This window comes from Paramisgurnus dabryanus, chromosome 9, assembly GCF_030506205.2.
Source record: "Paramisgurnus dabryanus chromosome 9, PD_genome_1.1, whole genome shotgun sequence".
Classification (NCBI taxonomy): Eukaryota; Metazoa; Chordata; class Actinopteri; order Cypriniformes; family Cobitidae; genus Paramisgurnus; species Paramisgurnus dabryanus.
The window spans coordinates 22,768,953-22,796,288 of NC_133345.1; the positions used below are offsets into that span (position 1 = coordinate 22,768,953).

At 37.5% G+C, this 27,336-nt stretch overlaps 1 protein-coding gene across 1 annotated transcript in view; it reads right to left on the reverse strand.

The window, feature by feature from the left end:
- Positions 1–27,336, reverse strand: part of mctp2a (multiple C2 domains, transmembrane 2a) — a 54,058-nt gene that overhangs the window by 23,681 nt on the left and 3,041 nt on the right. The window contains exons 2-17 of the mRNA XM_065279092.2: positions 25,717–26,365; positions 24,770–24,832; positions 23,308–23,419; positions 19,676–19,818; positions 18,908–18,984; positions 18,670–18,775; positions 18,515–18,550; positions 11,394–11,564; positions 10,577–10,707; positions 8,439–8,625; positions 8,176–8,269; positions 7,541–7,643; positions 7,350–7,452; positions 6,648–6,749; positions 6,418–6,492; positions 6,031–6,150 (exon numbers count right to left, since the gene is read on the reverse strand). Coding sequence (XP_065135164.2) covers positions 6,031–6,150; positions 6,418–6,492; positions 6,648–6,749; positions 7,350–7,452; positions 7,541–7,643; positions 8,176–8,269; positions 8,439–8,625; positions 10,577–10,707; positions 11,394–11,564; positions 18,515–18,550; positions 18,670–18,775; positions 18,908–18,984; positions 19,676–19,818; positions 23,308–23,419; positions 24,770–24,832; positions 25,717–26,337 — 2,244 coding nt within the window. The 5' untranslated portion in view covers positions 26,338–26,365. The remainder of the gene's footprint in view (positions 1–6,030; positions 6,151–6,417; positions 6,493–6,647; positions 6,750–7,349; positions 7,453–7,540; positions 7,644–8,175; positions 8,270–8,438; positions 8,626–10,576; positions 10,708–11,393; positions 11,565–18,514; positions 18,551–18,669; positions 18,776–18,907; positions 18,985–19,675; positions 19,819–23,307; positions 23,420–24,769; positions 24,833–25,716; positions 26,366–27,336) is intronic.

The following is a 27,336-nucleotide window of genomic DNA, read 5'->3' on the forward strand; positions in this document are numbered from 1 at the left end:
TTCTCTTGGACTCGCTGCAGTTGTCGGTCTTTATAAGTGCTGTTTCTGGGCTCATTACTGTTGCATAAACAAGCAATAAAAAATATTCAAGTATGTAAGTGCTCCATCTGCTTAGAAGAGCACGGCTGTGCATGTTTTCTGAAGATATATCATGAGTTTTTCTTTAAATGCATATAAAGATCTTCTTGGCTAGACTTGGTGTTAAAAAACGCTGCCTGCGGTGCATGTGAATCAAAACTTTAAATAAATTCTTAGAAACAGAGGCTCACCACACCAAAGAATATTTTCTTTCCTTCCTAATATTTTAGGATTTTTTTATAGAAAATGCATTTATAGAATGTAAAATAAAATCAATTTTACTGAAAAACAGTACAAAAACACTGATTAAGAAACATTTTGGCAGTGCACTTTTAACTTTTTGTGTTTCAGCTTGCTGACACATGACGCGGTAGGTGATTTTCAAATGTTCTCAAGTTTAAAAAAGGACCTTTTTTAATTAACTAAGACTGACTTGTGCACTTATCAGGATAAAAAGTTTATAAAGCGCTAAAAGCATTTTTCTTCACCTAACAAAGAAAAAACGATTATACAATATTTCAAAAGTTTCACGCATACTGTATATATACACAAAATAAGTGCATATTCGAATAAAACACATGCACCCACACACATATTTCCCACTCTCTACAGATGAAAGCGATGTTTCGCGCGAGAGAGGGAGAGCGTCTGTAAGCGCTCTGCTGTGTGCGGGTCGGGGTGGTGACCTATGGGATTTCCAGCATTGGGGTGGGAGTGTATTCCGGGAACAGGCGCTGCCTGTGCAACCTACAGACCTGGACAAAGAAACCGCAGCACCACAAATGCATTATAAGTTGCGTAAAGTGTAAAAGCTTAAGGACGGAGACTCCACTGACTCTATGAATAATGTATAGTAATGTATTTTAAATATATGTTTGTAAAGTAAATAGTATCCTCTCTCTACTTTCCACTTTGTACACAACATACAAAGTATACAGGCCTACATTATAAATTAAATGGATGACACACTGAGACAATTACGATGACATGGATTGGTAAAGAGAAAGGAAAGCTTGGACTCCTCTAATTATGCATTTCTTAGAGGTAAGCATCTGTCAATGTCTAACCCTGTTACCTTATTACCACAGCCTACAGATATACATATACCTAGAGAGCGCGAGGAATGACGGAGAGGCGTTCGCTAAGCCTTGAGGGTTGCGCGTTGTTTTATAGGCATCTTGCGACATGTATGGTAATTACACATTATGAGACGGTACAAGAAAGTATATGGAATTGGTCTTAAAAGCTGTAAAGAAAACAGAACAACGCTGTTTGAGATCCACCCCCTTCGGCCTTTTGTTTTACTGTCTGCACGATTTACACAGGTGCCCCATTTCCATTTTCCCTGTCATCTCCATATCTCAGCATCACCTGTGCGGCTCTGAACGCAGTGGTGCGGAAACAGGCCACATGCTAGCAGAGATGAGATGCTATACTTTTCATTCTCGACCCCGCATGTTAAGTCAGTGATAGGGCCTGTGATATGATGTCCCACGCCTCCGCCCCAGCCTAACACTCAGACGCCTCAGGTGGATGGGCGCACACACCTCCGTCTACTGCTTTTTCCAGCAGCGCGATGCAACGGCACGGGAGACTGCGTATTACACTTCAGCTCCATGAAAGTATTGCCTCTAAAAATAACTTAATGTGATTTACAGCACAACTTTTAATATTTCCTACAGTAAGCACAGCATGCTGGAACAAACAGTGAAGCGGATCAGGTATTAAATTGCTCGTGTCTAGTGTTTGTGATTCCCAGTGTTTATGTTTCTTATTGTTTTAAGAATAAACCTCACAAAATTTCGCTAGATTTATATTACACCGAATTTATGATAAATTACTGTATTTTATAAAATGTCATGAAACTGCCACAGACCCCAGTTTGAGAAGGGTTCCCACACCTTAGTTAACTTCTTACACTCTGAGGCTATTTTGGGGATTTTTGCCTGGATTTGGCCTACCCAATTTCAAAAGCTTCCCATACCCACATGCAGAGGTGCACATACAAAAGTTTGGTATCATTTTACAGGAAACCCTTTGAAATTACATAAAACACTGTTAAAAGTGCTAAACATGGTTGTATGTGTTGTCAGTTCTCTAATAAGCACAAAAATAAATAGGCGCTTTTTGATGTTTTTTTTTCTAAAGTCTGTATTTAAAAGTGTATAACTCTGGCCCTGAGTGGTAACGAAACCTCCAGACAGTTTTGTTTGATTCCAGCAATTGCCAGCTTACAGAGGAAAAAGGAATTTTTTCTCTATCATAATAAATGCAAAAGTTATTTTACTCCAACTGATGGGAGGACTAATACGCTTATGGTGTACAATTTCTGCCAAAAAACATTTGAAGTGCTCCCATAACCACATACAGTGGAATAAATGCAATATGTGACCCGTCATGGAAACCAGGGACTCAAGTCGGCAGCACAAGTTTCGAGAAAATGAGAAACAAAGTTTTTTTTTCGAAATTTGTGATTTTCGTTTTATTGCAGAATCTGTTAGTTGAGATCACGAAGAAGCCTCTCCATGTTTGAGATAGCAGTTTTTGTATATTTAAAAGCGTACATTTTGCGGTTAAAATAGGCTTGTTTTTCCGGAGATTCTAGCGTGCAGCGGGGGGCGTCATTGTCTGTGTGTATATTTACATACTGTATAAGCTTGTGTTTTCGCCTCCGCCCCCAAAGGGAACAGCGTGACTACTAAATAAGGATAGTTCGTCCAAAAATGAAAATAATGTAATTAATGACTCACCCTTATGTCGTTATAAACTCGGAAGACCTCCGTTCATCTTCGGAACACAGTTTAAGATGTTTTATCGTTAGATTTAGTCCGAGAGCTTTCCCCTTCATTGAAAATCTATGTATGGTTTCCATGTCCAGAAAGTTAATAAAAACATCATCAAAGTAGTCCATGTGACATCAGTGGGTCAGTAAGATTGTGTTGATGCATCGAAAATACAGTTTGGTTCAAAAATAGCAAAATTACGACTTTATTCAGCATTGTCGTCTCTTCCGGCTCGAGCGTGAAGTCACGTGACTGTAGTGACGCGCTGCCCTGTTCCTCAGATATGTTTGCTAAGTTTTTTTTTTTTTCAAACTTATAGCCTGCGTCTCCCCAGACTGTAAAGCTCGGGCGCACAAAACAAAAGAAAAATAAGAGAAGCTGGGGCGGAACAAATAACAGTCAGCCGCATCGTACGTCAGCCGCGTCACTCACTTTATGCGGCGCCGCAGTCGGATGACGTCAAAGTACCGCGAGAGCTCTTCAAGAAATCTTACGGAGTAGTTTAATTTCGACTCGCTCTCGCGGTACTTTGACGTCATCTGTATGTCAGTTCTTGCAGCGCAGCATGAGTCCAAACACACAGAAGTTACACAGATATCGTTGTATTCTTCATATAATTGGCTACATGTTTTGTCTATCAATATTTTCCATGAAGTCATTGGCTGATGGAGGAACGAGCGAGCCATTGGTAACCTCTCTAAAGGATGTCACGTTTTCGACGGCGCTGTTTGGATGATCTATTATACTACTTCCCTATTTTAAATACAAACTTTGAAGGCGGGTTCATGTGTTTAACGGAGTGTAAGCTCATATACCCTTACATGTTACGATTTAAATAGTCTTCAGATTATATATTATATTGTATTACCAGACATTCATGCGAAATCTGATGTAAACAATCTATATTTCACGGATTATACGCATTTGTGGACAAATATGGTCATTGGATAATCTGAAACAGACTGGATTCGACTTGTGATCCCCACAAAGGTAAAAGAGTCATGTTTATTTTTGCGGGTTGTCATTTGGTCATAAAATACTACATATGATGCTAGAACATCTCAAAAAGGGTTTTACAGGGGGCATGGCTTAGCTAAATGAGATGTAAATGAGCCCTATTGTCTCCCCCAGCTGAAAAGAAGAGTCCCTTTCGTCTCGATTTTCTCGGTTTGAGTATTTCTGAGTTCCTATATTCAAATGGCCACAACTTCTCCAAATCTTATCAGATTTCCATGTGTTACACATCGTTGGAAAGCTTAGAAACTGCACTTTCAGAATCTGTGAATAACTCAAAATGCCCAGATCCGACTTGTGTCCCTACTTTCCGTGACTGGTCACATATCTTTATATCATTTTGCAAAAATCCCTTTGAAGTTACATAAAAAGCTGTTGTTTGTGACAAATAGTGTTATTTATGTGGTTTTTCATATGCTAAAACACCAAATTTTCTTTTTTTATGTTGTAAATACTATCTTTGATAGTGTATAACTCTGGTTCTGGGTGGTCTAGCAGACTGCAGACAGTTCTGGTTGTTACCAGCAGCAGACAGTAAACACCCCAAAAAAGAATGAACCCTTTATCATGTCGCATTCAAAAGTTATTCTCATTTTACTGAAGTGTGCGAAAATACATTTTTCATATAAATATTAATTTTTTGTTTTCCACATATAATAAATAGCAAGGGATTAATTATGCACACAACCAAAGAAAATGCTGTGAATGGACTCATTTTTTAGAGTAGGACCTAAAATAAAAGATGGTGTATAATTTGTGGCTATATGTGCTATCTGAGGCAGTCCACACTCAAGTTTCCCATATGTTTACAAAAGACAATTTTTTACCTCATTATTCATTCGATGATTGTTAGATAGGTGATGATAATAGGACAAAAATAACGCTGCAGACTTATTCCTGAGACTGAGAGCTTTCATTTGATATAAGACTTGCCCATGTTTGTCATACTTGAAAAACATGAAATATATGAATATTAAAAGATATTAAAAAATATCGGGGGGGTGATGGTGTAAATTAATTGTAAATAACTTTCTTACAGTAAAAGATATGTCAAAGTGATGCATATCTGCAGAAAGTAGAGAGTCTAAGCTTTCAAACAGTATCTCATATGTGGTACTGGGTCCATGACAGACCATTACAAATTACAGGAATATTTTATATTAAGTCAAAATAAGATAATTCTGGACCCGGTACAGGGTCCACAGAGTTAAAGAAGTTAACTTCAAATTCAAGGACCTTTCAAGGACTTTCCAGATCCAATACCCTCAAATTCAAGTACTAAATGTGGGGACACATTTCAAGTGAGAGCAAGATTACATCAAGTTACCTTTTAGGATACATTGTTACAGTTCCCTTTCGAGGGAACTCACACTGCGTCACACACTTTGGGGACGCCTCCAGGGGTAAGTGCGTCTGAATGTGTAGATCAAATTCAACCAATGGGACGAAGGAAGTATGGCAAGGGAGACGCAGCGCCCCGTTCCCTTCTCAGGTAACAACAGTTACATACCTAACCAGAGATATCTCGATAGATATTACGAGATGTTTTCATTTGTCAAACACAACTATGCAAAAAATGCATTTTGGTATGAATCAACATTCGCATACAGAATACATAAGCATTTAAAGCGAACAGTTTAGCACGTGTGCTTAAAAAGTCTAGAACTTTTAAGATATGATCCTATACTACACAGGGAATAATATGGATTTTTTTACAGAAAACTTCTTGGATAGAATAGATTCAAGCACCTTTAATGACCTGTATCTATGTATTTATTTTTTTAAAAACTTATCAGGGCCTTGAATTTTTCCCCAGATTCACAAACATTCAAAGATTTCAAGGACCCATGGTAACCCTGATATACATACACACACAAACACACACACACCTTTGTGGAATATGTTGGCTTAGTGTCTGTTCAGTTATGTATTTGAAAAAAAAAACTAAAAGAAATACTTGATTCACAACACCTAATAGTTGCACTTTGACAGGGCAGGGCTGAATAAAGGCGGCCTGTTTTCATCTTGTGAAAAGTTGCTATTAAAGAGCAAAGTGATTTCTTCAAAGAGGGATAACACAAATACGTTCACCGACCTCAGGTTACTAAAAGGGCCACAGAGTTGAAATCTTGTAAACAGTGGTATGAAGACTTACCAGGAAGGCTGTAATACTCCTCTGCGTGTTCTCCCAATGAAAGCAGCTGTTAATATACTGCAGCGTATAGAGAATGGCCGTGCTGATCTTCCTCACTCGATAGATATTACGTGCTAAAAGCTAATGGGGACAAATCAGTAGTTAGCAAGATGTGCCTGAGGACGTAATGCTTGCAACATGACATTCACTCAGGTGTAAAGAGGCTTTTAAACTGAAGGTTCATTGGTGATAAATATTTATAAGTCAAGGCGTCTTTGGTGTCTAAAGAGCTTCAGGCAGTGCTGGAGGAAAAACTTTAAGCCTTAGAGTCTCTAAATAACAAACTTAATACTAAGAAAAAGTTGGTGCCAAATGATGCTATAGTAGTTAAAGATAGATAAAGCTCACCTTTTTGTTAAACTTTGGGTTGTCCTCAGCGAACTTTGTTTCTTTAGGTTGGAAGGTTTTAACGCCTGCTCTGATCTGAAAAGAAAAATCACAGATTGTACATTTACTGACGTCTTTATAGAAAGGGTAACATAATGTTTGATTCAGGTGTAATGGGTCTACGGCATGTTTTAATTTTTATAAATAACTATATTTCCATTATAAATATCTTCATTTCTCTTTGCACTTACAGGGTTATAGATCACGTGTAGCTCCAGTGTGATACTTCCTTTGGCTGCCCTAGATAGGTTATTATTCTTCAGCATTTTTGTGATTTGCTGGCCATTAGAAACCTAAGACAAATCAATGCATAGTATGTTAAAGATTAGGTGTGCCATCACAGGTGTCCCAAACAATATAACAGACTGTCCAACCGCAGTATTAAAACGTTACCTTTAAAAAAGAATTGGGCAGTAGTTTTTTTGTGATTGTTGCGGGCAAAAATCCTTGATCTTGCAGCACTTTTTCTTAAAAAATGCAATGGAATATGCGGGATATTATGCAATTTTATGTGATAAAATTGCGGGAACTTGCAAAAATTGCGGGAACTTTTCAATAATGTTCATGTTGCGTAATTATGTTACTTCATAATGTTCCCATAGCAACAGGGGACATGGCTGGGCTTGTGTGAATAATTGCAACATTTTTCAACTTTCTTTTAAGATATATGTGACTTTTTGCTACGCAAATGCAGGGATTATGAAATCATGCAAGCCCTGCATATTTTGCGTGCAGAAATCTGCAATTTGTGTGCGCCGTATTTTTAAAAAAAATGCCGCCCCCGCATAAATATATGCAGACTTTGGCTGATTATACATTGAATCATGCGATTGCATAATCGCGTTTTTCTGGAGGAACTGATTGTAGATCTACATTATTGGTGTGGTACTTACACTCAGCAAAGGAATGGCAACTTTTCCCAGGAAGTCTGGAGCTTTGTCCCCATCTTCATGATAGACTGTTAGTTCCAGAACATCATGGATATCTTTAATGGGGCTGTAGACAGAATGATAGTGATATCAAATGTTATTTTAAAAACATCAGCACATGTTTTGAGACAGGAGACATCACCAGTGTTACTTACAACGTCAGGGCTGTTCTCCATTCGGGATTGATTGTTTTGGATATTGTGTGGGTTTGCAGTTTGCTGTTACCAAGCTCAAGAATACAGAAGGGGTCACTTTTACCTGATAACATACAGTATATTATTTGACATATTGATATTATTGACAAAATAATTATAGCCTAATAGTAGGGCTGTAACGATTAATCATGCAAATGCGCATTTTTTCAATGAATGAATTTCAACTGTATTATGGTGAAATCCCGGCACATCCCAAAGCCAGGGGGCACTCTCGTGCAGAAACGCCATTTGTGCCACAGAAGAAGTAGCATTACAAACGCTATTCCGGAAATGTCTATACAGATTCAAATTGTTTCAGGTATTTTTATGATAATAAAGATTATTTTGAATGTTTTTGTTTAGCGAGTGTTGCTTTTTAAATGCACTTTATAAACAACTCAGACTCATAATGATTTTAGATTGATGAGGACTTCGTACAGATTAAAACACTGTAGTACACATACAGTACAAGCTGTGCATAAAACACAGAATTGATTCTAAATCGATTTCAGAGAGGCATTTTTAATGGGACACACGATTAATCGTTACAGCCCTACTTAATATATGACCACGCTGGATTTAAATCGCGTAAGTACCACTTAAATCTGCCGATGGAAGATCTGTGGCCTTTATTAACTTGACTTGAAGATAGCCAACATCCTTTAAATCTCCCAGAGAGTTTATCAAATTCTGCGAACACAAGTAAGCTTTCATTTTTAAAAACTAAATCACACAAATTAAACATTTCTCTGTCAAAAACAATTTCCAAGAGCTGCACAGTTTTTGTTTTAGATGAGAAACAGCAAAAACATGAAACTATCCAAAACAAGCAAAAGAACAAGCAAGATGTATTACTGACATATTGCTCTAGCATCTTGCTGTAGGTTCCTGATGTCTCTAATGGAGCAGATTGCACATCAGAGATGGATGCACCAGAACACGGCATCAGTGTGACCAGGAACATCAGTCGGCCCTTCCCTGGGTCCAGATCATGAGTATATAACTGCCTCTGATTGACAAGAAGCCTGCTCAGGTCAATGTCCAGCCTGAAAATATGTGACCAGAATTTAGTCAGTGTGTTTTAAAGACAGCGTGCATTAGGAGCGAGGCAGGATGAGAAACTGTGCACAAAATTGTTCACATAACCATACTCTTAAAAAAGGGCACACTATAGACGGTTTCATCGGACGCACGTGCGTTGTCACGTTTAAGCATCTGGTCAGAACTTTACTTCCGGTTTCAGTTTTTTTAATGGTCTGACTAGTTGCTAAACTGAACTTTTGAACAAATACCTCGTCAAAAATAACAAATGTTTTGGTTTCCTAGGTAATTTACAGGTTGTTTATTTTGCTTGTTATATAAATAAACTACTTTAAAAGGACTTTGTTGTTATTTATTCTTAGCAGAGTTTACCAGGAGTTACGTGTTGACCACAAAAGCCGTTTGTTTATGTTGTTACTGCTGAAACCGTTTATTTACCTATCTTTGATATCTGTGAATAAGAAGGGTGATAAACAGGGTGTAAATTGGGCAGGGGCTAGGCAGGTGGTCTTGCTCGTATGCAAGTACCCGTTGGTGCGAGGCAAGCAATCTTCCCAAAATTTACAAGTTTATGTCAGTGCTACTTCACACTCGCAAGTGTCTTGTGCCTATCAATGCCTACACCAACGCTTTAACCCTACGTAGAGTAGATGTTCCTTAGTGGCTGTTCAAACACAAAAGCAATCTGGTAGAATGCGTTTTCGACTACCTCAGGATGTGGTTGAAAGTGAATGAGCTTAAAACGTTTTACACCCTGTTTACACCTGTGTTTAGCATCATCCACTTGTGATATCTTTATATCATGCGGGCCAAACAAGGCCTTATGTGTTATTTACGAGAACAGTGTTTTTTATCAGTCCTAACTTCTAGCACGAACCCAATGTTCGGTCTTTAGAGTATCATTGATGAAACTTAATCGGCTCCTTCATTTTTGTTTATTTCAACAACAGTTCTGAAATACCCGAGAAAGCCCTTACATATACAAAATATATATACAAACGGAGAACTCTCACATAATGTCAGTGAGCAACAATTTAAATGCGCCATTTCTTCTGCTTGCGTTTTAATGTGTGTAAAGTGGACAAAAGAGACCGTGGGCCCTATCATACACACGGCGCAATGCAGTGCAATGCGCGACGCAAGTGTCTTTGCTAATTTGAACCCGGCGCAATTATCATTTTAACGTTTAGCGCCACGTTGCATTTGCGCCCAATTTTGCACCCATGGGCGTTCTGCTGTGTTCAGGCGCATTGTTGGCGCGTTGCTATTTTGAGGCAACTAAAATAGACTACGCCATTGACCAACTAAAACCTGGTCTAAAGTCTAAAGTAAATGGCGCAATACTGTTTTTGTTATTTAATGGGCACGTTAGTAATATGTGCCTATAAACGAGAGAACAATGCGTGTTTTCTTATCACACACATGGATGCAGCAGCACAAAAACACTTTTAAATATGAAAAATTACAGGGTTAAAATGTAAAAGATTATTATTGAGTCTTTTGGACATAAATGAGGACCAATTATGAGATATTAGAAGGCGTAAAGAGCTGCTTCACCTATCGCCTGTTAAATAATTGAATGTCGAGGGGATGAGAGCTGAGACTCTCATTGGTTTATTGCATATAACGCCCAAAACACACCCATTACTCATTAAGAGAATAGGAACAACCATTTTACGCTCTGCGTTTGGCGCACAAACCATTTTTTCCCATCGTTAAATTAGCAAAAATGGATTCGGACACGCCCCTTTAGACTGTATGCCGTGTGCTTTAGATCAAGCGCTTAGATCGTTAAAATAGGGCCCCATGTGTTACTCTCATCCACTCATGATCTGATCAACCAAAATGTATCTAAATACCAGGTGTAAATGTGCTTAGATGACAATGTGGCACAACTTGCCTCACTCCTTTTTAGTGTATTTTAAAAACTATTGTTGGTGCTCATGTTGGACTTACACTCCCCAGCACTCTTCTGACTTCCTGCCCCTCTTGCAACACACCTCAACCACCAGATTATCCTGCGCATCCTGGAACTGGTTAAAATCGAAAGACTCTCTCCATTGGGGGTTTGCCTTAATACATAGATTCTGTAACAGAAACCAGAGTAAAAAATGAGAGAGAAAAGGTTTTAAGGAACCTAAAAACAAAGACAGCTAACATGACAGGTATATTAAGCCTTTTTCAGTAAGACTTCAATAAAACATGTGGTGGAGGAGGGGTGGTCGTCTTTTGGAGAATGTATCTTCTCACTGGGATTATAAACTCTGACAGCATTCAATTAGAACTAGTTTTGTTCAACAAGCAAACATGCCCAAATAGAGCCAGGGGGCTCTGTAAAAAAGATGACATGAGAACACAAGACTAGTTGGTTGGAACCATCAAGGGGGAAGAATGAAGAGGTAAGATGAGCAAGGCACTCTAAGTATGCAAATGAGCTGAACAAGACGGAGTAACAGAAGCATCAGGAGAGACGCCCTGCCAGACACGGCCGATCTAATGAGTAGCCTCCTCTGTCACCGGAGCACTGAAGCCTGAGAGGAGTGATACAAGAGGGGGAGAAAGGGGGGCTGGAGCTGTATAAGGCAGATGAGAAAATATAAAGCGGGAGAGAGAGGAAAGGTATGTAAACTACTGAAAAATAATGGGAGGAGGAGAGAGAAGAGTACAATAAAAACAAAGAATGGAGGTTTGGAAACAAAGAGAGAGATAAGTGAAGCTGATGATGTAACAATTACATGAAATGGAGAAAGACTGGGGAGCCGGATGATCTCACCTTGCTCCTAACCCTTTGGTCTCCTATTCTGAAGCGCACGTAGATGTCTCCTTGACCGGAGTCTGGCATATCCTGGCCTTCAACGAGGATAACAGAGAAAATTCCACTCCAGACCTGATTCTTTTGTCCACCTGATAGTCGCGCAACCTGCGCCTGGCTGATTGGCTGACCCTGGAACAGCCAACATGTGAACATAATTTTAGAATAATTTTCACATAGCTAGTGAGACATCAAAAGAATCAAATTTTCATGCTCTTTTTTAAAATAATACTCTAAAGTAGCAGTTTATTTTACAGTTCAGCTGTGTAAGTACATAATATGTACTTATACTATGTACTTACTGTGTGTTCCTGTATAGCTCAGTGGTAGAGCGGTGCGTTTGCAGCGCAAAAGGTCATGGGTTCGAACCCAAGTAAAAAATCTATAGCTTGTAATGTACTGTAAGTCGCTTTGGATAAAAGCGATCTGCCAAATGCATAAATATAAATAAATATAATATATCTGTAGTACAATGAACCTACAGTAATCCTAACCCATATTAAGTACATGTAGTAGTTACTGGTATTTTGTTGGGTAAGTGCACATACTGCACACTAAAATATAGTGTTACCCGGTTTCTTATGCACTATATATACTTTGAAAATATTAAAACTTATTTAAACATTTTTAAATGTTTCAATGTGGCTTCTTCAGTACTTTTTAAATGCCTTTTTTTGTATTTATCTATTTTTATTTCCCATCAATCTGTAATTTCATTACAGGTACAGTATGGATTTTTTAGCAGCATCAAGTGGTGAGATTACAAATTGCAACCAACCTCAATTTCGAAAAGCAACGAGAAGCTACGGTAGCTGCCACAGGACAAACGTCATCGCCGAGACAACGTAAGGACAAAACGCACTCTATAGAACAGTTTGTCCATTTAAAGCAACTGTAGAAACATGGCGGTGCCGGCGCGTAATGACTACTTCCATATAAGGGGACTTGCGGTGTATGTAGATAAAAACTGCTAATTCTAAGGTAATGGGGAAATTTCACAAGACTTTTTTAAGATGTACAATAAATCTTTGGTGTCCCTAGATTACATAGATTAAGTTCTAGCTTAAAATACCATAATAACATGTTACAATTGCCACTTTAAATTGCCAAATGTGTCATTTTTGGGTGTCTCACTTTAAATGCAAATAAGCTGATCTCTGCACTAGTGCAGTGGTTGGATAGTGCCGATTAAAGGGAGTTATTATCCCCTTCTGACATCACAAGGAGAGAACATTTCAATGACCAATTTTTGCAGAAAATGGCTAACCAAAACCAAGTTGGGCTGTTCTTTATCACATTTTTTTAGGATGAAAGAAGCACTGGGGACTCAATTGTCAGATTTTCATGATATGTCCCCTTTAAACAATACAGTTTATTATGAAAGGTGTTTATACACCACTTATAATATAGTTATGTATATTCAAGGGCGTAGGAACCGGGGGGGGGATGGAGGGGACGTGTCCCCTCCAATATTGGAGACAGTCACATTTGTCCCCCCCTCCAAAAATTTATACTGCGGGGGAGAAAAATATTTGACTCGCATGCTTTTATTTTGAAAGCGCAACACAGTGTCTTGTCACCGGCCCGCTCCGCTCCCTCAACAGCTAGTGGGGTCTGAAGCTGGTGACAGGTCGTCAGAGGTTAAGATGAAAAGACAACTGCAGCTCAGTTTAAGTGATTTCTTTATCACGGGGGAGAAGAAAGGAATGTGAGTTGGTAATAATTTTGTACAGGAGAATAATTATATTTTCTGTCTAACGTTAGACCATGGATTAAAGATCGCCATCGCACAACGGATTAACGTCAATTGCAAAATTCTTAAATTCATTTTTCATAAAGACGACTTGTATTCAAAGCCTGGAGTGGAGCCAAAGCAAGTTCTTCTCTCTAACGTTACTGTAGCGTTCTGTAATCACTTCGCTCAGGATCCACTCCGGGTTTTCTGACTGTGTAAAGCTGAGGTAAAACTTTAAGCATGGACATACTTTTAATGCAGGAAGGCTCATATTGGAGGTCAGTGTAAAAGACAAATGGAGATTCACATGGCTTAGCGAAATGGGGAAGCCTTTTAGTTCGTGGGATAAAAAAAAAGTCAGCCGAGCCAGGTACGTGTCTTTGCATTGTATGTCTATAATCACTCGCGTCCCGTTTTCTGACTGATACGATGATCTAACCAGTGACTGATACAGTTTTGTTAAAGTTCATGTGGCGCCACAGAGGCAGATGACATCAAAATCCTGTGAGAGCGATTCAAGAAAACATACAGAGGAGACTGCTATCGAAATACTTTGATGTCATCTGCCTGTCGGTTTCAGCACCGCTGTACGAAGTCGAACCAGCAGCAGATCACGACAACACATGAGAATGATCACCTGTCATTCAATCACAGACCCCGTCAAGTGTACATTAAAGGGGATAATATAATACAATTTCATATTTTCTTTTTTTAAAGTGGGTTATTTAGCCGTTTCGCCTCAATCTACTATGCCTCAAAAGCATTTCCAACTTTGCTTGGACATTTTCGTGCATGATTCACAGTCTGTAACTTACGTGTGTTTTAATAATCTTATTTGTTAAAGTATATGATGTTGACTCGAAGCTACAGCTTACAGAATCTATGTAAGATAGTTTGTCACACGTAGATTAATATGAAGGGGATAACCTTTTTAACCCTTAGTGCAAGAGTCACAAGTGTTTTGTTTAAAGGACTGTGTTAAAAGTAAAGCTATAAATTAACAAACTATTAATAAACCTACCATATGTTGTAGGCATAAAAGTTATAAATTAGCAGATTAGCTATCATTCTGACAAATGGCTTAAATCAATACACTGTATATTCACACAAACCCATACCCGTATTGTTGCTGTAGCCCACCTTTTGTCCTGTATTTTATAGTGACAGTTGGCAACTATATATATATATATATATATATATATATATATATATATATATATATATATATATATATATATATATATATATATATATATATATATATATATATATATATATATATATATGCCTCAGGAGACTTCAATATGGCATTAATGGCAAAAAAAATGCATCTCAAAATGCATCAGATTGATGGATTAAAATATGAAATTTTCAAAATTTTCTTGCGGGGGAGCATGCCCCCAGACCCCCCTAGAGGGGTATCCTTCTCAACATTTTCACCCCTAACCCACTTTCATGCCTCAATAAAGTATGTTGGTAAGTGCAGTGATGAATCCATTGCCCATTATTCCAAAATCTACTGGTTTAACATCAGCCAAATCTAACGAAAAAAAAATATATATACTTTATATATTAAATTTACTTACAATAGTGCATTTATCAAACCACATGATTTAATTAAATATCTAGTTTGTTTAAAATAATTACTAATAAAGATTTATGATTATTTTATCATAAAGAGCTGAAATAAAAGTGTTTCGTCATTTCAACATTTTTCTGCTCTTTATTTTTTTCTTTTTTCATGCCTATTCATTGTCAATTTTAAAGACTGCAGTTTGAGATAAATATTTAAGTAGCCTATTGTGTAGTTCACAAACTAAAACAATACTGAAATCATGATTGTATTACATTAAATTGTTTTAAAACCCAAATCCTTTTCTTACAACATTCTTCATTTAAAGATTATATTCAGTTATTTGTAATATAATATTATTGTAAAAAATTTAAGTAGTTTAAATGTAGCTAGCTACTTTGTAATAGTAACTTGTAGTGTAGCTACTGTAACTACTTTTTTAGATCCGTAGCTTGGCTGCAGTTTATCTACTTTTACTTATAAGTAGCTTGTACTTATCTAACTAAAGTTTTAAAAAAGCTTCCCCAACACTGCCTTTAATTTACACAAAATGTAAAAATACTAGTGATGCACCGATGTATCGGCCGCCGATATTTATCGGCCGATTTTTGACGAATTTGAAACCATCGGCATATCGGCAATAGCACGAGAAAGGCCGATACCGATTGTTTCTTAATTAACTGCATAAAGAAATCCATTATATGTAAAAAATGAGTTAATGTTGTTAATAAAATAAATGCTGAATAGCAAAAACCACCTTTGAAGGTTGTCATGCTGTCTTATTATATTTGTTTTAGCTTAATTTGTGCCTCTCTTCTTATGTTGGTCAGTTGAATGTTTATTAGATCCAATCCATGTTCAGTAAAAATAATTGGATGCAGAAATAAACTACTTAAAATAGACCAACTGTATAGTATTGTATACGAGTGTTTAATATCGGTATCAGCATCGGTATCGGCCAGAAGTTATCTGTTTAAATCGGTATCGGTATCGGCCTAAAAAATCCTATCGGTGCATCCCTAAAAAATACACTTATTGTATTAAGGATATATAAAATACAAGCTATGAAATTAACCTGTAAAAAAGGATTTGTAATAAAGTGCTCTAAAAATGTTTTCACAGCTGATTGTTAACTAACTAAATACATACTTTTAGATGTGGTAGAAATGAAAGATTTGTTGATTTAATAAAAAATGACAGGATTCTTCTGTGATGCAAGTAGGTGAAAATAGCACCTTTAGAAATAGGTTAACTGAGAAAAACGGTGACATGTTCGATCCTTATTTTACCCGCTGTACTGTATAGAAAGTAAAAGAAAAGAAAATAATAAAACAACTCTAAAATGAAAGTGTCTGTGCGCGCAACAAAATATATTATGAAATGAAATGTGCAGGTGATCCTGGCATCTCAGAGAGAGAAAACAGGTCCATCAACAAGACTGCAGATGGATAAGTACACAGTACAGAGATGACTTGTGGGCTGATAGCCCTGCACTTTCAAACACGGCGCATCAGGAAGAGGCTGGTCTGTTCTGCCAGTAATCACAGACCAGAGAGCTGTTTTCCCACCTGGCTGCTTAAAGAGTGTGACAGGGCCTTTGGTCCATTAGAATCACACACGCATACACGACACAGCAGACAAACCAGCATTAACATTTAACGTAATGGCCACATCTCCATAAACAAGCCTCTTTAAAGAGAGAGAGAGGGGGCGAGAGATAAAGCGTGTAGTTACAGAGAGAAATACAATATTCATTCGAGCCAAGTCCTCCCAAGTGTTTATTTTGGACAAATTTCTGATCGGCATGGCCAATAAAACAATTCCGCTTAAGAGTAAGTGGCCCCTAAAGAGAGGCTATTCCTGGTCCTAAAAGAGCTGGGGGATTGCCTCCATATGGTGGAGCAGCATGGGGACACGAGGACAAGCCCAAAGCCGTATCCATTTGGCTGGAGCTTCAGTGCAGTCCGTCCACAGCTGTGATATTACATCCCAACATCTGGGTTATAGCTCACCATGCCTGGGAATGAGCCATCACAGATATCCTCAGCATCTTACACTGGCATGGTGCCTCAAAGTGTACACACACACAGACACACTTTCAAGACTCTATCACAAAGAATAAAAGCCACATACTATGTGCCAACATTACTGCCTGTTTCCATCTGAGAGATGGCCGTGATGGCGAATGTGCCGAGAGAGGTAAAAATTGAGAGATGTCCTGCTTCTTCTGATAGGTGTCAAATAGAACGAGGTCTCAGCTGTTTTGGCAGAGGACATGCTGGAGTGTAAACATGAACACTAGCGCTTCAGAAACACATACTGAGCTATACCTGTGTGCATAGTCTAGTGGAAATCTATCTGGGCGCATCTCACACAAAAAAAAGAAGTTCTGGTCATATTTCACCCAAAAATGAAAAAAGAAGATTATACTATGCATGACAAAACTGAAGCTTTTTTGTGACATCATCTAAATGAGAATGAGGCACACTTACTGTAAATATACTGTAAAGTATACTGGAAAAGTTGTATAATTTATATAGGAAGCATTTGCTTTGATTATTTAACAAAAAAGTATGTTGACTAGATAGGAATATTTTTATTATTGTATTAACTGGGCGAAAATTAGCTTAAATGTCATTAAAACATAACAGTGCAAAGCCTCCTAATGGTAGGAATAAAACTAAAATGTTCTTATTTTACTTTTTCTGTTTCTTTGGGGAAAACATAACTAATATAATAATCTAAGAAGCTTTCATACTGTAAATGAACTGTGGAGTGGTTAAATTTTAATACCAAGCATTACCCCGTTTTTTTTTTACATGTTGACATGTACTGACATAAAATTCATTGTTAAAATAAATACAACACCCAAAGTTCACTGTGCTGGTACATCACTCTTCCATGCGACAGAGCTTTTGTACAGAGAGGACACTTAAATTGCTACCTTTCACAGCCTGAAGAATACAAGTTATTTCCTTCTGCTGTGAAGTAAATAAACTCTCAATTATGAACTGACCTACAGTACACAAAATTCAAGAAAGACAGGGCACTTTGCTTGGATCATGGTGATATGTATACAGTTATCGATGAACAGAAGTGTATAAAACAAGTATAAGTATTTTAGTTACATTTTCCAAGCATCTGTGCTTTATCGGAGTGTTTGTCTTGGGAAAATTTTTTACTTTTCTTTACTAAAAAATGTTCACTACATTCTAAAGCATAGAATCATACTGTGTATTCCTTTTATATTGCATATTAAAATTGATTTAATGCCTAATTACATAAAAATGGTGTACTTTTACTTTCTTGAGTAAAAGTACGAAATTTATTTTACTTGAGTAAAAGTACAAAAAATTACTAGATGTTTAATGTACTTAAATATTAAATATAAACCAAAAACTTAAAATTATGAAATGTAGTGGAGTACAAATTATGATAATATGTTTTGTAATGTATGTTTTCCAAAGAAAAACACTTATAAAATACGAATAATTTAAAATTTACTTTTATGTAGAAAGTAAAAATACTTAAGTACTATACAATGTGGTACGCCACATCAACTAAAGTTTGTCACTTTATTGTTTAACTACACAGGTAAGTGAAATATAACATAAGGTCAACTCAAGAAACTTGACTAGATGCTATATACTTCAGTGAAATATCTATGTTGAAAGATGATAAGGATCTACTGCCCTCAAGTGGACATATAAGATGCATGATAAAGTAACAGGTATACTGTGTTTGTATTTGAAATAAGATTTTTGAATGACATACCTTATTGAAACTTCCCTTTCTCTTTGGTAGCCACTTCTGCAAAATGTGTGACAAAAAGAAAGCATGTTACAAAACATTTGATTTATTTTTTGGGTAAACAATGTGCTTTGACTATTTCCACTAAAATGACAGTAAATCTATATACAAAGTCCTACATTTCGCTTTTCCTCTCGGATGGACAGACGGGCCTCTATAATGATCACTCCCATATCGTGCTCTACACTGTTGGGATCCTCCAAACTCAGTGTCAACTGAAATGTTCTGCAGAGAGGAATTTCACAAACCTTTATCCGTGAAGTATTTTTTTTTAAATAAATAATACTTAGGCCAAATAGTAAGAGGGAATTAACCGCACAATATCATGGAAATGATGAAACTGAAAGTTTTTCTCACTTGTCCAGATCCAGTTTAGAGAGAGGAAAGCTGCTGGAACCCATGAAGTCATTGGATCGTAGATCACGATCATATACCTGCAATAAGGAGAATTGTGAGGCGAGGAAGACAATTGGTTTTGCAGACTTTTTTACTTTTTAATTTGGAAACAGCACATTAACGTTGTTTTCTATAAATGCATATATCAAAAGGTTAAATACATATTGGGGCAGTTTCCCGGACGGGGATTAGATTAGTCCTAGACTAAAAAAAAAAATGTAAGAGCGGTCCAAACTTACACTGACATACACTGTCAAAAATAAAGGTACAAAGCTGTCACTGGGGCAGTACCCTTTAAAAAAGGTCCGGATATGTACCATTTAGGCACAAATATGTATCTTTGAACTGCCAATATGTACCTTTGAAGTACTAATATGCACTCTTTGGGTACAAAGGTGTACCTTTTGGAACGGGTACTGTCCCAGTGACAACTTTTGTACCTCTATTTTTGAGAGTGTATCTCAAAATACATATGTGCCCTTTGTTTTGCCTCCAAATGCACACAGTAATGTTTTAGTAAGGCATGTTGGTTAAAACTAGTTTTATTTTCTAATTAAACTAAGGCCTAGTCCTGGCTTAAGATAACCCCGGTCCGGGAAACCGCCCCATGATATTTTATCAGATACCTTATGTTTATAAATTCGAAGTATTCACAAAATTATTTTTGTTTCTATATGTAGAGGTATAAGTCCCAAATGGAGAACATCCGATACTTAATAGGTCCCAAACCTTGACATCAACAGTCTGATCTAGGTCTCTAATGGCAGTGGAAAATGATTCATTCCAGGTGGGATTCAGATTCTTGTTCACAACTTTGCTTTTGTAGATGTTTTTGCCATCCAGTTTGAATTTGACAAATGGGTCACTTGTACCTGTTGAAAACAAACCAGCACAATTCCTTAGATTCCTTATTTTGAAGCAAAGGCGGCGTGGAAACTCATAAATGTCATCAAAACAAACCGTACAACCACACAGAGATATACTCATTCAAACTACCAGACTGCAAATAACCTTCGCCACTTATTATTAAGGGTGGGCTTCATGTCTCTTTTAGAGTGATTTGAACTGGCTGATCGTGAAAAATTATAACCAGCGTAAATCTGTTAATGTAATGCTGGTGCATTAAAACCCCAGAAACCAGGAGCAAGCGGTGTTAATCCCCAAAGCCTGTTAAGAAAGTCTGTCTTGCGTCTGTCTGTTCGAGAGGGGAGGGAGAGCGGTCCGGCTTTGTCTATGCCGTGGTATGCAGATTGGCTGGTAAGATGGAAAAAGAAAATATGAGTGAAAAAGAATCCATCGCTTCATTTGTATGGCTGGATAAAAAGCGCTTTAGAGAAGCTGCAGGGTGCCTGGAATCACATGACAAAAGCCCTGTAGGGAGAGACTGTCAGATCTGTCAGATCCCCTCTCCAAATGAACATCTCCAGGAGGCTGCTCCTCCCTGCCAGTCTCTGACAAGGAAACCTCCAGTCAGCTTGACAGGAGGATAGGGGCTCGGGCAGCCAGGGGGAGAGATCCGCTGTGACTGTAAAGACGGCACAGTGATGGCAGAAATTAACAGAAGGAAAATGGAGGACGGCGAAGGGGGGTTTACGGGCCACTTTCGGGCGTTTGCGTCAGTTGGGCAGAGAGCCGGGTGGTAATTGTTAGGCAAACCGCATCGTCGGCCTTGTGCTGTTGTGTGTCAGACAAAAGTGAAAGTGAAGAATCAACTAGTATGAAGAAGAAATTATTCAATTGGCTTCAGATCAATAAAGATTGAAAAGATTCTGTTGTTTTAAAGTGAAAATATTTTAATAAAAAAAAAAAGAGTTTTCACCAGCTGTAGCAGCACTTTGTATCATATTGTAGAGATGAAATTGTGTGTCATTCTAATTCAAGACCACAGGAGGGCGCAATTTCCAAACAAATACATTTTCGGATACATTTTTTTATATTTAGCACATTCTTCTATATCATGATATTGACAGATTATTGTCTATTATATTGATTACAATGTGACTGACAAAAAACTGACAGAAAAACTATAATATAAAGCAATATTATAATGTACACTCTAAAAAAAATGCTGGGTTATTTTAACCCAGCGTTGCAATTTAACCTATGCTGGGATGCTTAAACCGAACATGCTGGGTAGTTTAAACCTATGTTTGGTCAGATATAAACATTTTCTGGGTTAATTTAACCCAACAACTTGGCTCAACCCTTTTCGACCCAACACTGATTTGAAAATAACCCAGCATTTTTAGAGTATAGGTGCTAATACCTACAAAACACCAATCATTATGAATTATTATGGATACTTTCCAACTAAAGTTTATTTGTCATATGCACAGATGTCAGTGACAATTTCTACATTAAAATGTTTAAAAATTAGGCTCAGGCATTTTACAGCAGTGAACAACAAAAATAACTAACATCGACTTTTTAAAAGGAAATGGAAAACCGGAGTTGTAAAGGGATTTTATATGTTTAAGGCTTTTAAAAAAATACATAAATTACAGCCTGCACACAATTTTCAGTCTGCATTTAGACACCAAAAAATGACTATAGTCACTAGTGTGCATGAACATTTCATCAGATTCATTTGGCAGCGAGGGATATCAGTGAAATATATTCTAATTATGAAAAATAATGAGGAAGAGATGATAATGAATAGCCTCTGGGTATACACCTGTGACTTTGAACATGAGAATGAGCCGGCCAATCAGCGCGGTCAGGCCCACCAGATACGTTGGCATTACATCTGATGAGCTGCTCAGAGTATCAAATGAAAATGTATCATAAATGTTATACATTTTAATAAACCTTGCTGTAGGGACAAAACACAAAGCGACCCATTCATTCACTTTGCAACAACACACTAGGGATTTTCAACAATGTCTAGGAATCAACACCTCACTATTTGCATCAGCTCAGTAGTAGATAAAACGAAAGCTTATTTGTTTCTCTACGCTCGTGTTATAAAACTGAAGCTGCTTTTGTGCATCTGTCTGGATGGAACATTTGAATGGAAGATAGATAATCCAAACAATACTTCCAGAAATAGCTTTTTGTTTTCTTGAATGTTACGCAAGTGGGAAACAAGTAAAGTGATAAAGAGAAGGACAATCTGGTCCGACTGCATTCTAGAGAATTAGGAAGAACATACTAGTCCTACCTGCTGATTCATAAAGGCCACAGACAAAGAAGACGTCGAAAGTCTGCTGTGATACTGAGCACTCGTTTGAATTTTATTTCATGACATAATGTGATCAAAAAAAATAAAAATAAATAAATAACAGGACAACTGACTTATTAACACATTCAACAGAAGTTGTTGGCACCCCCAGCACGTTACAGTAAATCTGATTGTGGTAAATGTATGTTGAGAATGTAGCTATGCAAGTTGCCCATATGCTTTTGTCTACCCAGGTCACTACGGACAAAAGCAACATCTACTCGTTTCTAGACCTGTCATTCAATATTACAATAAAAAGGGGTCTTGTATTATCCTGAAGAGGTTTATTTTGCCACAATCCCTTCATATAATCCCTTGTTTGGCTGGATGTACACTACTCTATGTAACTATATTACATCCACATATGAGTAAATACTGGATTTGAATTATTGATTTGAAATATTTTGGCACCAATTAGATCTTTTGATGTTGGCATGAGAAAAAGACGGAGGAGTGATACATTAAACACATTAAGTGGCACCGGTCAAAATGACTCGTAGTACACACATGAGCAGTCTGTCACAGATCTCTCGCAACTTATAAACCAGTGACCTTTGCAATGGCAGATGTCTAAGAACACCATCCAAACATCAAGAACTGGACAGCACCAGGCGCTGATATGAATCATACCCGCTGGTTAAAGAAATCAACAGCTCTGTGCGTTCACCTAACACAACAGACGATCACAACATCTCACCAAGACTTGCAAACACAATGCTAATAACTGAATTAAAAGGAAGAATTGCTCATCTTTAATATGACATGCTGTACCAGTCTTGTACTTTACTGATAAGTTGTATGGTGCCACTACACTATACTACACTTTTTCCATGCAGGACAGTAACAAACACCTGGGATCAATGATGCACGGAGACAAGACAAACACAAGCATCTGGGTGTTTCAGAAGAGTCATTTCATTTAGCAGTAAAATCCTTCCTACTCCTTATCAGGTGTATCTTAAACCAAAGGATCTAATCTACTAAAACCATCTCGCTGATTTTAAATAACAAAAGCAAAACATTGAAATGGACTGGAATTTGCATGTAAAGCTCAAATGGAAATGACAACACCCAGCATACCAAGTTTAATTATCTCTATTGGTCTTTATCTTCATTAGTCACAGTGTTTAAGAGGCAATACCTGAGCGATCTCTGACTACCAGGTTTCTGCCCTCCTTCAGGTTGACAGTGAGCAGATACTGAACCTTCTGCTGGGGTTGAAGAATCTGGCTGTCATACAAGCCTGGTGGGTTCTGTAAACCAAAGCACAAAGACTTCAACATAACCCAATGTCTGCATGTACACTAAATAATCATAGGGATCGACCGATATGGATTTTTTAGTGCCGATGTCGATACCGATTTTTGTTTCATCAGCCTTAGCCGATGACCGATACAGGCTGCCGATTTTCGTGAGCCAATACTGCTTTTGCTCACTCAATTTACATCATAAAAATGACACAATGATGATGCCAAATGTTACAAGTCTCAATTTTAAAAAAGTAACATTTATTAAACTTAAAAAAACTATATTTAACAAATAGTAAAAACAGGTGAGGGTGTTATGGAACCATGAACAGCACTCTCCAAAAATCAGCAAAGGATATTGATTTCTAGCACTTTACTACTACAAATAAATATAGGGGTGGTTTCCCAGACAGGAATTATCTTAAACTAGGACTAGATCTTAGTTTAATTAGGAAATATAACTGGTTTTAACAAGCATGCCTTACTAAAACATTACTTGTGTCCATTTTGAGGCAAAACACAGGGCACTGATGTATTTTAAGAGATGTTAAAAAGAGATGTTTTCAGTTTGGACAGTTCTTACATTTATTTTAGTCTAGGACTAGTCTATTCCCTGTCCGGGAAACCGTCCCATAGAGATGAGAAATAAAAACCCAATTTGATCAGCTACGATCAGCTGTTAGGCCGAGCTTTCGATGTTGTCATGGAAAGGTTGGTTGATTTTAGTCACATGACCTGCAATCGCTTGCGGCTTCCAGCACTCTGTCTGTAAATAATGGCCGATGCCGATACACATAAAACTCGCAAATATCGGCCTGATATATCGGCCTATCACTAATGTGCATTAAATCAGGGTCATACAATCCAATACAGTATGTAAATACTATTTTAGAGAAGAAACTATCTTGCTATAAAGACCAGCATTATTGGTTACCAGTATATGTTGTGTTTCGATATATCCTTCCATTAAAAAACTTTAATATCTTAAAGGGATAGTTCACCCAAAAATGAATATTCTGTCATTATTTACTCATCTAACCTGTATGAGATTTTTTATTCTGTTAAAAAACAAAATAAGATATTTCCATAATACCTTGGTTGATGGTACCCATTGACTTCCATACTATTTGTTTTTTCCCACTGTGAAAGTCAGTAGGTACCGTCAACTGTGTGGTTGCCATCATTTCTCAAAATATTTTCTTTTGTGTTAAACAGATAAAGAAACTCACATTCACACCAGCTAGACATTGCTGGTCAACCAGCTTGACAAGCACCAAACTAAACCTGCTACCTCCAGCATAAGATTTTGCAAGATATTTGTCTCTTCAAGACAGCACTTCCTATTATAATACTCACTTTTTGTTCATCTTGATCTGGTAGGAAGACAGTGTCATAGTCACTTGATTCATTGTGATAGTCCTGAGTAAAAAAAAATATTAAAAGTCTTGAATGAAGCATCTGTGTTTAATGACTGTTAGTGGTGTATAGACGGTTTCATCGGACGCACGTGACACACGTCTGAATCCGAACCTTACTTCCGGTTTCATTTTTTTAATGGTCTGACTAGTTACTAAACTGATCTCTTGAACGAATGCCTCGTCGAAAATAACAAATTTTTTGGTTTCCTAGGTAATCTATGTGTTGTTTTTTTGCTTGTTATATAAATAAACTACGTTTAAAGAACTCTGTTGTTATTTATTCTTAGCGGAGTTTACCGGAAGTTACGTGCGGACCGCGACAGCCGCTTGTTTATGTTGTTACTGCTGAAACGGTCTATAGTAAGAGGTATAGTAAGAGGTAATATTATTATTAAAGGGATAGTTCACCCAAAAATGAAAATTCTGTCATAATTTACTCACCCTCATGTTGTTACAAAACTGTAGAAATTTCTTTTTTCTGATAAACACAAAGGAAGACATTTTGAACCAAACCGTTCGTGGACCTCATTCACTTCCGTAGTAGGAAAAATAATACTATGCAAGTAAATGGTGTCAACAAATGGTTTGGTTTACAAACATTTCTCAAAACATCTTCCTTTGTGTTTATCAGAACAACAAAATGTATACAGGTTTGTAACAACATGAGAGTGAGTAAATGATGACAGAATTTTCATTTTTGGGTGAACTATCCCTTTGGGTGAACAAAAACACGTTGGGACCGCTCACGGGCCTGGTTTGCTCTAACAGGTTAAGTGCTCATCTTATTGTGTACATGTAAACGTCTGGTCTACATTCAACAACGCTCCTTGAGAATGAGGTATTATGTTGATCACAAAATGAATGTGTAACTTTGTGATAACTCACATCTGTCCTGTTCTCAGCAGATCCTATAACAAACATTCTCAGTGGGGAAGATGGCTCTTGTTCACCAGAACAAGATGAGCGGATTTGATCCTCACAAGTGCCGACCGACTCTGCCGTGGGCGTCGAAGACATTTCACCCTCCAAAGGTGTTTGTCTACCTGCACTGGCTCTAATGAGAGCTAAAGTCACTTTGTCTGCTGGGTCTTTTCGTATCAGAGCCGGTGACATCCTGTCTGTATCTGAATCACTTATATACCAAGTAGTGGCTCTTGGCTTTTTATCGGTCGTGGTCTCCACTGAAACTGGAAAGTCCACAGGTCCACATGATCTCTCTGATGGTGCTGGGCTGTTCGAGTATGGTATATAGTCAGAAAAAACAACACTGGAAGAATCACTCTCTGTTTCATCTGGGTCACCTAAAACAGCTTGGCTTCCAAAGAAGATGGGGTCTTGATCAGGTGGCCTGGAACCATCCAAAGCCAGCATCTCTTCTGGTTTAAACCTAAGATCAGGTACAGACATGCTCCTTCTGTATTTCAGAGGTGTCTTTTTCTTCTTTCCACGACCCATTTTTCCAATCTTTATATTTAACTTCGGCCATATTCTCTTCTTCGGTTCCATTATGATTGCAAAGAAGACTCTACTTCAGCTGAAATGCAAACATAAGTGTCAAACAAAAGCAGGTAAACTTTTTGGATGTCTCTGATAAAATTGTGTCCATGAGCATTTCATGGGAAAAAAGCATTGAGGTCAGGAGTGAATACTGTACAGAACCTTTACTGTTCGAGCTACTGGGTTCTAGGATCTATTTTTATATTATATTATGTTCAGCATCTTCATATAGTACGTGTTTTGCTGCACATTACATACTTTACACACTGATACAATTTGTAATTAAACGTAATTAATGTCTTAAAGATTGGTAATCCAGACCCCATGGAAGTAAAACAAGACACAAACAAATCTTGTATAAACATTAATCTGTATTCGCTTTGGACAGAAGTGCCTGATAAATAAATGTCTTAGGGGTGGTTTCCCAGACAGGGAACTATACTAAAATGCATGTTTGAGATGGCGTCATTTAAAAACACCTTGATTGACACATCTTAACATATGTAGCATTGTTTTGTCTCAATATGCACACCAGTATTCTTATTTGTAAGGTATGTTTCGTAAAACCTACTTAAATGTCCTAATATAACTCAGGCCTACACTGTCAAAAATAAAGGTACAAAGCTGTCACTGTGGCAGTCCTAATATGTACAATTTAGGTACAAATAAGTATCTTTGAACAGGCAATATGTAGCTTTGAAGTATTAATATGCACCAGGGTTTCCCGCAGCACTTTTCAGTTCGGGCGGCCCACCTAAGCTGGGATACCCTACCACCTTAACTAGGTCGTCCAAAAAAAATTCCACCAAACGCCACATGGCCGAAATGAGAGAAAGACATGGTCCGTCACTGTCTGGAGGATAACTAGCCTGTTGATAAAACATTTAATTCATTACTAATCTAGTATGTGTTCATTTTCTGTCATAGTTTCTTTAAAATTGAGTTTTATTTGAGTGTTTTAAATAAAATATTTTCATCATGACGCGTACGCCCCGCCCCTTTGATTGC